Source organism: Muscardinus avellanarius (genome assembly GCF_963383645.1).
Source record: "Muscardinus avellanarius genome assembly, chromosome: 6".
Taxonomy (NCBI): domain Eukaryota; kingdom Metazoa; phylum Chordata; class Mammalia; order Rodentia; family Gliridae; genus Muscardinus; species Muscardinus avellanarius.
In genome coordinates, this window is record NC_137791.1 from 126,672,311 (window position 1) to 126,684,608 (window position 12,298).

Consider the following 12,298-nt stretch of genomic DNA (forward strand, 5'->3'; position numbering starts at 1 on the left):
TTTATTGTGGTACTGAGGATAGAGCCCAGGAGCATTCTACGTCTGAGCTACATCCCCAGCCTTATTTTATTTTTACTTTGAAGCAGTGTCTCCCTAGGTTGATGTGTCTACCTAGTTAGGTTGAGGTCTCACTACTTGCTGAGGCTGTCCTCGAACCTGTGATCCTCCTGTCTCAGCCTACCAAGTACTAGGATTACAGGAATACGTCACCACCCTCAGCCCTGCTTTAATTTAAATTAGTATTTTAAGCCGGGCATGGTGGCGCATGCTTGTAATCCCTGGGCTTGGGAGGCGGAGACAGGAGAATTGCACAGGTTCGAAGCCAGCCTCAACTACTTAGGCTCTCAGCAACTTAGTGAGACCCTGTTTCCAAATAAAATATAAAATAGGTCTGGGAGTATAGCCTGGAGGTAGAAAGCCTTTGGATTCCACCCTCAGTACCGCCCCCCCCCCACAAATTAGAATTTTAAAAGCACATTTACTATGCCTTTATTAGGTTATTATGTTTTTCCTCTCTGAGAAAATTTGGACACAGAGACAATAATTGTTAAGCATGAAAAATACAAATTTACTTTTATCCTAAAACCCAGGTATAAACATGTTGAACATACCAGTATTTTTCTATGTTTCTTTCTCTTGAATGCAATTAGTATTTTGGTGCTCTCACTTTAATTTTAAATTTAATTTTCCCCTTCACCTGAGCATTTCCCCAGAATATTGTCAAATATTCTGTTAGGGAGCATAATATTTAACTATGGAGATGCACTATACTTTATTTAAGCATGAGCTTATTTCTGGAAAGATACATGACTTCTATATTTTCCTATTCTAGATTGTTGCATTAACATTATTTATTACATCTACGTGCTCTTGTCTTATTTTCTTAGCCTAAACCTCCATTTAGAATTGTCCGATCAAAGGCTATTTCACATGTTATGGCTTTTGACACTAAACTTTTGTCCAATTGCTTGTTTTTTATACTCTCCCCAGTAGATTTTGAGCGTCCTATTTCTCTAAGGAAGGAAATTGACAGAGATAAATATTTATTTAAGAAGCAGGATTGAGTATTTTACATGCCACTCATGTAAAAAAGGGCCCATACAGATATAAACAAGACACCTATAGTCTGGGTGAGGGTAAGCCATATATATAAATAATTCTAAGGGCGGTCAGCATGTACAGGCATAGACAAATGCATAGTAATTGATCTCTTGATATTACATCTTAGCATATGATAAAAGAACCCAGTTTTTACCCTTTGTAGCCATCTTATATTAAGAAGAAATAGTGAGGGATTATTGCCATAAAGGTCTCATGAGATAGCCCTTGCTTCATAGGATTTCCTTTTTCTTTTCCTTTTTGAGGAACTGGGGATCAAACCCAGGAGCATTCTACCTCTGGACTTCACCCCAGCCCTATTTTTTATACTTTATTTTGAAACAGGATCTCACTAAATTGCGGAGGGCCTCACAAGTAGCCGAGGCATAGGATTTTCTTATTTCCTTAAACAGATGGTTTGTAAGGGCAGAATTACGTATGAATTATTTTCTGTGTATCAGTATACTCTCAAATATATATACACACACGCACGCAGGTGCACACACATGCGTACGCACATGTGCACACATACACCACTTTTGTCTTGGTTAAGTTTTTGGCTTGGAAAATAGGCCACAATGGCCACAAATGAGAGCCGGGGTCAGCAAAAAGACAAAGGTCTTAGAATCATTTACTTCTCTGAGGCTCAGGCTCTTCATTGGTAAACAGGGGTCTGACAATTCCTCTTAGGGATTCTGTGGTTTAAATGAAACAAGGCATGTAAAATCCCAGGCCCAGGCAGGTGGCGGTTGGGGGATGCTAACTCAGGAAATAGCTTCCAGGATTGGAGCGAGGGGCAGCAAAGGTGCTTGAGGAAGCCCGAGGAGGGAGGTTCAGAGACTCGGTGAGCCAGGTCTGCGTTATGCCCGTGCCAAAGTCAAAGGCAGCTTGATCATACATCTTTCTCCTTCTCTGCCCAGAACTTGGATGGACCACCTTTTTTTTTTTCTTTCTTTTTTTTTTTTTTTTGATGGTACTGGGGTTCCTGGAAGCCCTTCTACCTCCGGGCTACACTCCCAGACCTCTTTTTACATTTTATATTTGGAAACAGGGTCTCCTAAGCCAGCGCGCGCGCGGCTGGCTTCGAACCTGCGCGATCCTCCTGTCTCTGCCTCCCAAGCGCGGGGATTACAAGCGTGCGCCACCACGCATGGATTTTTCTTCTTTTTTTAAGTGCGTGTTGATGTCAGGGTCATTCTACCGCTGAGTTACACCTCCAGCCCTATTTTATTTTTTATTTTGAAAACAGTGTCACACTAAGTTACTGAAGGTCTTTCTAAGTTGCTGAGACTGGCCTCAAACTTGCTATCTTCCTGTCTCAGCCTCCCAAATACTGGGATTACAGGTGTGCACCAGCATGCCTGGCTGGCTAGATGGGCCAGCTTTTCTTTTCTTTTCCTTTCTCTTCTTTTCTTTTCTTTTCTTTGGAACTGCGGATTGAACCCAGAGCATTCTACCTCCGAGCTACACTCCCAGTACTATCTTTTTTCTTGAAAGAATGTCTTGCTAAGTTCCTAAGGGTCTTTCTAAATTGCTGAAGCTGGCCTCAAACCTGCAATCCTCCTATCTCAGCCTCCCAAGAATAGGATTACAGGTGTGCACCACCATGCCTGGCTGGCTGGCCGGCTGCTGGGCTGGACCTTTTTTTTCCTTTTTTCTTGCTCACGTTCCATTCTCTTCTGCCACTTGTTCAGGATTCTCCTCCCCCATCCCACCCCATCCACACTTCTCCTTGCCCGGCTCTGTCTCCCGTCGTCTTTCCCTGCACCCTGACCTTTCTTTACTGTTCCAAATGAGACTACTCCAAGAAAATGGTCCTTTCCTGTTGAGGAGGTAGAAGGAAGTAGGCAGATAGAAAAGAGGCCTCGGTAGAAAAAACTTAATTTCCTGAGGGGCGACGATACTAATTCACTTCCAAGGCTCCTAAAAGAGATCAGCTCTTCCAATGTTCAGAGATAAGAATGACCAAAGCTTCACAAAACCATCTGTTTACTAATCAACAAACCCAGGAGACATCACTAGAGCAAGTCTGACACTCCTACTGAAAGGAGACCCTCAAAGGACATGCAAATACCCTATGCAAATTCTGAGAGCTGCTTCCCAAACTCCAAGCAATAGAGGGCATGCAGACATATATAAACCCCTAGCGCAGTCACCAGGACAGTTACCCACTCTGGGAACCCCTCCCATTGGGGAGCTTCTCTCTCTCTCGCAGGTCACGTTAGCCTTGAGAGAAGGTGGAGTGCAATTGAAGGCACTTGGCCCCGGCTACACTCAGGTAGTGACCTGAAGGCCTTTGCTGGACATGAAGGCTGACCAGGGCCCCTAGGGGAGACCTGCACTTACTTTCTGGCAGATTGCGTGGGCTTTGGGAGAAAGCAGTTTGCAACTGAAGGCATTTGGCCCGGGATACACTGGGGTAGTGACCTGAAGGCAGCTACTGGACACCAAAGCCCCGATGGCCCTTAGGGGTGTTCTGCCACTTTCCCTATTCCTTTCTGGCAGATTGCGTGGACTTTGGGAGAAAGAAGCTTGCAACTGAAGGTACTTGGCCTGGGCTACTTTCGGGTAGTGACCTGAAGGCAGCTGCTGGACATCAAAAGTTCTGACACCCCTTAGGGGTGTTCGGCCACTTTCCCCTATTATCTGCTGCTTCCAATAAACCTTTTACTCCCCTTCCTGTGGTCTGTGGGTGTCATTCTTCACTCACCGTAGACAAGAACTCGGTAAGGAAATGCTGAGTTTCTTCTCAAGAAACTCTGTTTTATCTTAAGGAAACGCCAGGTTTCTTCTCAAGAAACACCATTTCACTGTGACAGGTGCTGCATCTTCTAGTAGAGGGCATTCATATCCACCAAGAAAGGCTTTGAGCCAGGGATGTGAAAGCCAAGATGGGTGTTTTATTCCCTTGCCCCCCTACATGGAGCCCAGCCTGGTGATGGTGTGGACAGGGTTTCTCTCCCTAGGGCTTTCTTACCCGCCAAGACGTTCCATAGGCAGATGCCCCCGGGGCCATTGACTGCCCGATAGGGGACCTGGATCATATTGAGGATGGCAAAGCCGGTGCTGACCAGGGCCAGGGCCAAAGCCAGGAAGAGGAGCAGCAGAATTGTCACGTGGAGGCCTGCGTTCAGCTCCTTCACCAGCTGTGGGAAGACTGGGGAGAGAAGACACAGCTGATGATTCGGCATCCAAGCTCAGCTCACAGAAAGCCCAGGCTTGCTGCTCACACGGGGTTTGACAGAGGCAGGGAAGGGTAAGACAGCAAGCACTGGACTTTCCAAAGGCAGGAGGCTTACTGAGATGAACTCACATTCCATACGGTTGCCAGCTGTCAGCTGATCGACATGATTTTCCCTGCCGTGGACGTAAAAATAAAACGTGTCTCAGCTGGCAATTTCAGCTGCTCTGGCCTCGCAGGTCTGAGATCTGTGTGCACCAATGCACATGAAGCCTTAGACACAGACTAAGCAAGGGGATATTATTGCCCCACCTGCCAAGAACACTTCGTTCTTCCATTGCACAATGCCTTGTGAAAATATTGCTTTTTCTATATGAACATAGCAGAAGAATTTAGTGAGGAATATGTTTGTATTTGTTTTTTCTGTACTGGCCACAAGTACTGGCTGTGAAGATGAAATGGTATAATGTACCAGAGTACTTCAAATGTTGCCTGGAAGAGAGGGTTCCTATGAATGGCGGTGGTGGTGGACATTGCTGCTGTAATTTTTTACTCTCTGACTTGGGAAAGTCACATGGCTTCTCCAGGCCTCAGTTGCTTTATCAGTGCTTTAGGGGTAGTAATGGCTGCATAGGACTTATCTCCTTCAATCTTCATGATAAAGATATGAGACTGATCTTAGTATCTCTTCTCTTCCACTTTGTGAAACTGGGAATTGAACCCAGAGGCATTCTTCCTTAGAGTTACATTCTAGTCCCTTTTTTTTTTTTTTTTTTTGAGGTACTGAGAATGGAATTTAAGGGCATTCTACCTCTGAGAGACACCTTCAGTCCTATTTTTTATTCTTTATTTTGAAACAGGTTCTCCCTGAGTTGCAAAGGGCCTCATCGTTAAGTAGTTGAGGCTGTCCGTGAACTGTGATCCCCTAGTCCTTTTTTTTTTTATTTATTTTTTTGTGCACCTTGGGATGAAACCCAAGGGCATTCCACCTCCACCTCTGAGCTACATCCCCAGACTTATTTTAGTTTTTGTTTTGAAACAGTCTTGCTAGGTTTCCGAGAGTCTCTCTAGTTGCTGAAGCTGTCCTGGAACCTGTGATCCTCCCATTATAGAGTCCCAAGTCCTGGGATTACAGATGTGTCCCACAAGGCCCCGCTTATTAACTGCTTTTACTCACAAGTTGGAGACATTAGCTCCCTTATTTGGGGTCATGGCATCCTTAAATTCTGTGTAGAGTTATAGTCCTCTGAAATGCACAGTAGAAAGATATTCAAGTCAGTTTTCAAAAACTATCAGTGGAGAGTTTAAACTAATGAAAACTAAAGAACTCCTACGCACGCCCATTGCTCTGCAGTGATGTCATGGTTGGTTGACTCCCTGTGGGTTGAATCCAGGTCCATCTTCTATGCCCTGGCCTCCTGGCTGCATGTGACAGCACTGGCCAGCCCGTACCCTACCCCGGAGCCAGGACTCAGGCTTCCTGGTTCTACTCTCACTCCTGGACTCCTTCCCCTCTGCCTTCTTTGCTGGCTCTTGTACCTCTCATTATTCGCTCAACGTTAGCATCTTCTAAGAATTACTCTGTAGCCTTCTCCCTCTAAGGGATCCTTCTTTCCATCCACGAGTTTCCTGGCCCTCCACATTTACATCTTTCATTCTGATTTAACTTTTTTTTTTCCAGTTCTGTGTCTCTATTTATTGTTATCTCCCTGAGGTCATCTCACTGGCCTTGGAAAATTTGCCCAGGAAGATGAGCTTCTCTCCGGAGAGTTGGTCATTCTAAGGCATCCATTTCCTTCTTTGCTTCTATTCCACCTCCTTTCCATTATATTTTCTCTCTTTTTTATTTTAAATCTCAGCCTCTTCTTATTCCAAACATGTCTGTTTATGCCTGATTACCCGATTGTTCTGTTATCTATCCCCTTTCTGATCATGGAATCCTTTAGACACAGGACTAGCACAGTCAACCTCACCACATCCTTCAAAATAGAAAATAGCCACCTATGTGTTTGCAAACAAAGTTCAAAACGGTTCTTAACACGCCACATGGATGATGGTATAAGAAAAAGGCGCTCTCAAATCTTGTAGGGATATTAACCTCTACAACACCGTAAGAGGGCAATGTGGCCTCATCTGTCAAAGCAATTTCACTTTTAGGAATTCATTTTCCAGATACCTCCTGCATGTGCTCAGAACTGCATATACTTTATGTTCATTACAGTAGCAAAAGCTTGGAGAAAAATCAACATGTAAATCAAAAGGAGATTGATTCAACAAATTAAAGTAGAAACATGCAATGCAGCTTTTAAAAGGATGATATGAGCCCATATCCAGGTTTGATTTAATAAAAGCATTGAGAAGTAACATAAAAGGATGATGTGGGGGGAGTGAATTTTGAACATATGAAGTAACGTGGAGCGAGAGGTACCCAATCCTCAGCCTCCATAGCCAGAGTGTGTTGATTATATTTAAAAACATCTTTATTGACTTGGAGAATCTTTATTGGCCCAGGGTGAATCTCATTTAACCCTCGTATTCCTGTGTTGTACCCCCAGGCTCAGGATCTCTCAGTGAATTGAAATTGTATTTATTTTTCACATTTAGAAATTGACATGGAGTTTCAATGCATCAATTCTTCTTATTAGCTTTTAAGGGTGACTCCACATTTCAGGTATTTTTTTGAACTGGGGATTGAATCCAAAGGTGTTCTATACCCCCCAGCCCTATTTTGTTTTTTATTTTGAAGCAGGATCTAAGTTGCTGAGGGTCTTACTAAGTTGCTGAAGTTGGCCTCGAACCTGGAATCCCCCTGTCTCACTCTCCTGAGTACTGGGATTACAAATATGCATATTACAAATATGACAGGCCCATTTGGTCCTGTCACACAGGACTGCCCCCAGAAAGCTGCTGCTCACTTGCCTTTCACGTTTGTATCCAAGATGTATTGTTATCTCTGAGTTAAAAATGAAATTTAAATGCAGATGATGCATGGCCATAAATGGCAGTGGCTACCCTACGTCTGGGACAGACGGGGTGTCAGATGCTTCATACACATTCTTTCTTTCCCTGCTCATGGTTGCCCTCCCCCACTCTTAACAGTTGATGAGGCTCAGAGAAGTTAAATAACTCAGCCAAGGTCACATAGCCAGGAAGGGTCACCTTAAAGGATCTGCTACAGGGTAAGTAAAGGTTTAAAATTTTAATCCTAGGGCAGCTTGAATTCTAGAGGTATTATTTTGAACTTGGGTAGTCTTATTTTGTTTGCATTAGAGCTGGCTCGCTTGAACTTGAGGAAATATAGCACAAGAGATAGTTTGAGATGGAAAGTGCCAGATGCATGGTCTGTGCTCACTCCACTTCTCCTGTTGCATTATAGCAAGCTTCTGGAGGACAGAAACTCGTCCCTGTTTTTCTGGCAGTGACTTCTCTGCAAATTTTCAACTGTAGAGTTGAATGTGTGGACACCATTCAAATTTGTCTCTCTCTTTCTCCATCATTTGAACCGCCAAGTTAACTTGTTTTGATTGCAGAAGGTCTGAGTATAAAAAGGGACCTTAGCATAATGTTCTCTAGTTCTGTCTCCTGTGAGTGACACTGATTTGTAAAAGTCCACTGTGTGGCTGGGCGTGGTGGCGCACACTCGTAATCCCCACACTTGGGAGGTGGAGACAGGAGGATCGCACTGGTTCAAAGCCAGCCTCGCTGGCTTAAGAGACCCTGCTTCCAAATAAAAATTGTAAAATAGGTCTGGGAGTGCAACCTGGAGGTAGAAGGGTTTCCAGGAACCCCAGTACCACACACACACACACACAAAAGTCCACTGTGTGGATTTACTACGGCTTCAGAATCTATTTGTGGACACCTAAACTGGTTCAATAATTTGACTATTGTGAATTGTGCTACTAAAAACATGACTATATATGCATCATTATATTTTCTGACTTCAGTTCCTTTGGAAGGACACCCAGGAGTGGCACAGCTGGATCATATGGTGGATCCATTCCCAATCTTCTGTGGAACCACCACACAGATGTCCATCCATAGCAGCTATACTAATTTGTAATCCCACCAATAGTGTATGAGTGTCTATTTCCCCACATCCTTGCCAGCTATCATGGTTTGTATTCTTGATGATTGCCATTCTAACGAGTTAGCTAGAATATCGGTGTCATTTTGATTTGTGTTTCCCTGACTCTTAAAGATGTTGAATGTTCTGTTTTCATGGATTTATTGGCCATTGGGTGAACAGTTGTACATTTTCTCTCATCTGTGGAAACTAGAGAGAAATTGGGATAACAAAAGGGTCTTCGGATAACAAAAGACTCCAGTGCAGCCGTAGAGGCAGTTTAGGGGAGGGAGAGAGGGATAAGGAGACTTAACAAAGACAATAGTTCAAATAAGGCTTTTTACATATACAAAATTATCAATACCAGCTTCAAGAGCATGTATGGGAACGTGTATTTTCCTTCTGATCCCACCCAAGTGTTGTATGCATTTATGTTCTTATCACTCTATACCTTATTGTGGTATGTAACTACAATGCACCCATAAAATTATATTTTTTAAAAAGCACCATAAGCATTTGTAATGAATAGCTCCTTGGTTTTGCCTATGATGGATGTGGGGAATGATTCACTTGGGTGGTTCTCTGGGGGCTTCTGTGGAGGCAAGGAAAGAGGCTACTTGTGTATGAGACCCAATAAAAACTCCCTTCTCTATGAGTTACAAAGCACTCATCTATGCTCATCTGCACACGGCCCTATAAACATGGTTATTTTTCTACAGATCAATATTAAGTGAAAGAGGCTGGTAAATCCTGATTCCAAGTTCGAGGTGGGAGACTCTGATAGGCTCAGTAGCTGCCTCATGGCTACACTGTATGGGAATAAAGGGCTGTAAGTCCAAAGAAAACTAGATTGGTATTAGAGAATATAATAATACAGGCAGTGTTCTTGAACTGCTAAATAGTCAGCTAGTCACAGGCATAACCTGGCCCCAGGCACTTTCAAAGAGAATCAGTTCCAAGGTGCCTGATTGGAGGTGTACGTTCCCTCCTCTGAGAGGACCCCAGGGCGGTGGGAGGCGCAACATCCTCAGACACTGTGCTACTCAAGCTACCCATAGAACACCCTGAAAGCATCTCACATAGTTCTGCTGCTTAGGAGACCAGACTGTTTTGAAGAAAACCAGGGGCGATGCCCACCGTGTCCTTCTGAGAGGGAAGAGGCAGGAGGAAAGGAACATTGAGTTTTCCCTAAAGGCAAACAGAAAGTAATCATTTGCTATGGGTTCCAACTAGAGGGAGTTTAAGTTTCTGTGAAGTGGGACTGGAAGAGATCTTATTGTTGAGTTATCACTGACACGTGACCACCTAATCGTCATACTCCTTCAGGCTTCACCAGTCATCGGGTGGGGTGGCATCCTTTGCAACCAGAGGCTCCAGTGTAGAAACAAGTACTGCATATAATTATCATAGTCTCCTTTTAGCATGGATGGAACCCAGGGGCGCTCTACTTCCTAGCTACACCGATATTTATTTATTTACTTATTTATTTATTTATTTATTTATTTATTTATTATTTAGGAACCGGTCTCACTAAATTGCTGAGTCTGGCCTCAAGCCTGCAAACCTTCTGTCTCTGTCTCCCAAGTACTTGGATTATAGGTGTGCACCACCATGCCCAGTTTATGTTTGTGTTTTTAAAACTTTATTTATTTATAATTTTTTTTTATTGTGGTACTGAGGATCATATCCAGGGCCTAGAGCACACTAGATAAGCACTCTGCTATTGATCTATATCTCCAGCCCTTTTTATTTTATTTTGAGAGTCTTGTTAAGTTTCCCTCCAACTTGTGATCCTCCTGCCTCAGTCTTCTGGCTAGCTGGATTACAGGCATGTGCCATCATGCCTGGCTTTAGATTACGTTTTATTTATTTATTTATTTATTTATTTATTTATTTATTTATTTTGGTGGTACTGGGGATGGAACCCTTCTACCTCTGGGATATACTCCCAGACCTATTTTATATTTTTATTTGGAAACAGGGTCTCTTAAGCCAGCTAGGCTGGCTTTGAACCTGCGCGATGCTCCTGTCTCTGCCTCTCAAGAGCAGGGATTACAAGCGTGCGTCATCACACCCGGCTATATTATGTTTTAGATGAATCACTTTTCACAATATTCAAAGTTTAATTTAATTGCTGGTAAATATAAATACGCTCAGTGATTTTTTTCTTGATCACATACATACATACACATATTGAACACATACATACGATAATTTGTACTATCATTGCCAATGATTCTAGTTTTCTGTCTATACATTTAGTAAGATACATACTTGGTGAGGTTTCTAGGCACTATAACAATTTTGAGAATACAGAAATCAAGCAATAAATAGAATTTTTGATGCTCTTGCATTTGCATGGTGCCAATTTATTATCATTTTGCAGGTCACTGTTCTCACTAGTGATCAATTGACTCTACTGGTTTATAGAATATTAGCTGTGTTGTTTTGCTTTTAATTCTCAGAGGACCCTTCCAAAGCCCAGCTTGGAGTCCTGCTTCACGTCGTTGTGGACTGCTCTGTTTACATCCTCCGTGGCTCTGAACTGAAACTGAACACAGGCCAATGCCTGTGCCCGCTCACGTTCCCTGAGCAGTCAAGTGCCCCCCGCCAGTAAACCTCCCAGTTGCGTTTTCAACTCTGAAGTCTGACTCCACAACCCAGGTACAGAGCTCCTTGGCTCTTTCTCAGGCTGTGAAGCATTGATATAAACAGAGCTATAAGCAGTTACCACCCTTCCTGAGGGCCCCTTTCTACAGGAGGTCTACACATGTACACAGCTGAGGATACCAGAGTCACGTGGCATGAGTCTGGTGTCTGGCTCTGTTTCTTGGCTGAGTGATTTCCGGCAAGTTACGCAACCTCCCCAAGCCTCAATGTGCTCTTCTGCAAAATGGGAGCTTTAATAATTCCTTCTGTATTAGCTCATTGAAAGGCTTAAAAGTAACAGGCTGTGCAGAGCTGTTGGTGGAGTGCCTGACACATATAAACACTTGATATTTTAGTAGGTATTATTAATAGAGATAAATTATAAGAATGTACAAATCTTTATTTTTTTTTTCTTGTGGCACTAGAAGTTGAACCCAGAGGGCATTCTACCCTTGAGCTTCACCTCCTGTCCTATTTTGTTTTTTATTTTGAAATAGTGTCTCTCTAAGTTGCTAAGAGTCTTGCTAAGTTGTTGAGGCTGGTCTCATACCTGCCATCCTTCTGTCTCAGCCTCCCAAATACTAGGATTATAGGTGCACAAATCTCTATCCGATGTTCCTATATGTTTCTATCTAAAAAGGAAGAAAGTCTCTTTCTGATGCTGAACTAGAACCCTTTGCTCACTGTGGACTTTGACATTATATCTTAGATTGAGGCATCTGTCAAATTTCACATTTAGACATACGCACCCTTACAAATACAAAACAAAAGTGGAGGCTTAAACAGGAGGATTCCAGGTTCAAAGACAGCCTCAGCAAGTAGCAAGACTTATCAGCCTAGCAAGACCCTGTTTCAAAAATAAAATAAAATAAAATAAAATAAAATAAAATAAAATAGAGCTGGGGGTGTGGTTCGGAGGTAGAATGCCCCTGAGTTCAATCCCTAGTAACACACACACACACACACACACACACACACACACACACACACATACACACACACACACACACACACACACGTCAAGATCATCTTTCATTCCCCCAGTACTCACTTGTGAACTGGGACTGGCGGCCCCCGAGCCCACACTGCCGCACCTTGCAACCTCGGAAGAGCCCGTAGTAAATGTCCCCGATAAATTTGACCAGCTCTGGATCCGTGGCGTTGACCAAATCCACTCCAGTCTGACAAAGGATTTTCCCACTCAGCCAGTGGGGCACCACCAGAGCGACGATGAGGAGGAGGAAGGAGGAGAAGCTGAGCAAAGAGGCCAGCCCGTACCACGCCTTTTTGAACCACCCAGGCAT

General features: G+C 43.4%; 1 protein-coding gene across 1 annotated transcript in view; it reads right to left on the reverse strand.

The window, feature by feature from the left end:
• Positions 1-12,298, reverse strand: part of CLRN2 (clarin 2) — a gene marked incomplete at both ends in the record, with an annotated part of 13,330 nt that extends 1,032 nt beyond the window's left edge. Inside the window, 2 exons of the mRNA XM_080697933.1 lie at positions 4,076-4,255; positions 12,046-12,298. Of these exons, the coding sequence (XP_080554059.1) occupies positions 4,076-4,255; positions 12,046-12,298 (433 nt within the window). The remainder of the gene's footprint in view (positions 1-4,075; positions 4,256-12,045) is intronic.